At 29.7% G+C, this 646-nt stretch overlaps 1 protein-coding gene across 1 annotated transcript in view; it reads right to left on the reverse strand.

The window, feature by feature from the left end:
• Nucleotides 1–307, reverse strand: part of LOC106691708 (uncharacterized) — a gene marked incomplete at both ends in the record, with an annotated part of 4,212 nt that extends 3,905 nt beyond the window's left edge. Inside the window, 1 exon segment of the mRNA XM_024364176.1 lies at nt 232–307. Coding sequence (XP_024219944.1) covers nt 232–307 — 76 coding nt within the window.
• Between the last annotated feature and the right edge of the window lie 339 nt (nt 308–646).

Raw genomic sequence — 646 nt, forward strand, 5'->3', positions numbered from 1 at the left:
TATATATATATTACCCAAGTATTAATCTAATTTTTTTCTAAACAGCTTGTGATAAGGTTATAAAGAAGCAAAATTTCATTAACACTTGTGTTTATGAGAAGCTGGTGGCAATATGTTGATATGTAGAAAGATTAGAAATATCAACTATCGAATAATCAAAGATTTCGTTATGTAAAATAAGTTAAAATAACCATCTCTACAGTTCTACACAAAAATAAATAAATAAATTACCTGTAACCTCTTTGACATCAACTACTTCCATTGGTATGCTGTTGGCTTCTGAGAACTGCTGCAATATGGATAGCACCTAAAACATTATAAACAAACTGTGTAAACCCCATAATAAAAATAAAAACTTAATAGCTATAACATTATGGGGTGTTTATTGTTGACCGTAGATTGAATATAAGATGGTGGGTGTGCAGTCACAAACGACAAACAAAAATAAGTAGAACTTAATTTGTGCCGACATTAAGACTTGAGTTTCATACTATCATCAGAGCTTAAAACAAAAAAGCGAGGTAACAACCATAGAGAAAAACAAATATAAGTTATATATATTACATAACTTAAGTATCGAGAGAAAACCGTAGAAAAAAGATAAGCAGTGACTCTGATAAGCAGTGACTAAAATGCTGTTTTATTG

This window comes from Halyomorpha halys, unplaced genomic scaffold (genome assembly GCF_000696795.3).
Source record: "Halyomorpha halys isolate HHAL.00 unplaced genomic scaffold, Hhal_1.1 Scaffold2792.1, whole genome shotgun sequence".
NCBI lineage: Eukaryota > Metazoa > Arthropoda > Insecta > Hemiptera > Pentatomidae > Halyomorpha > Halyomorpha halys.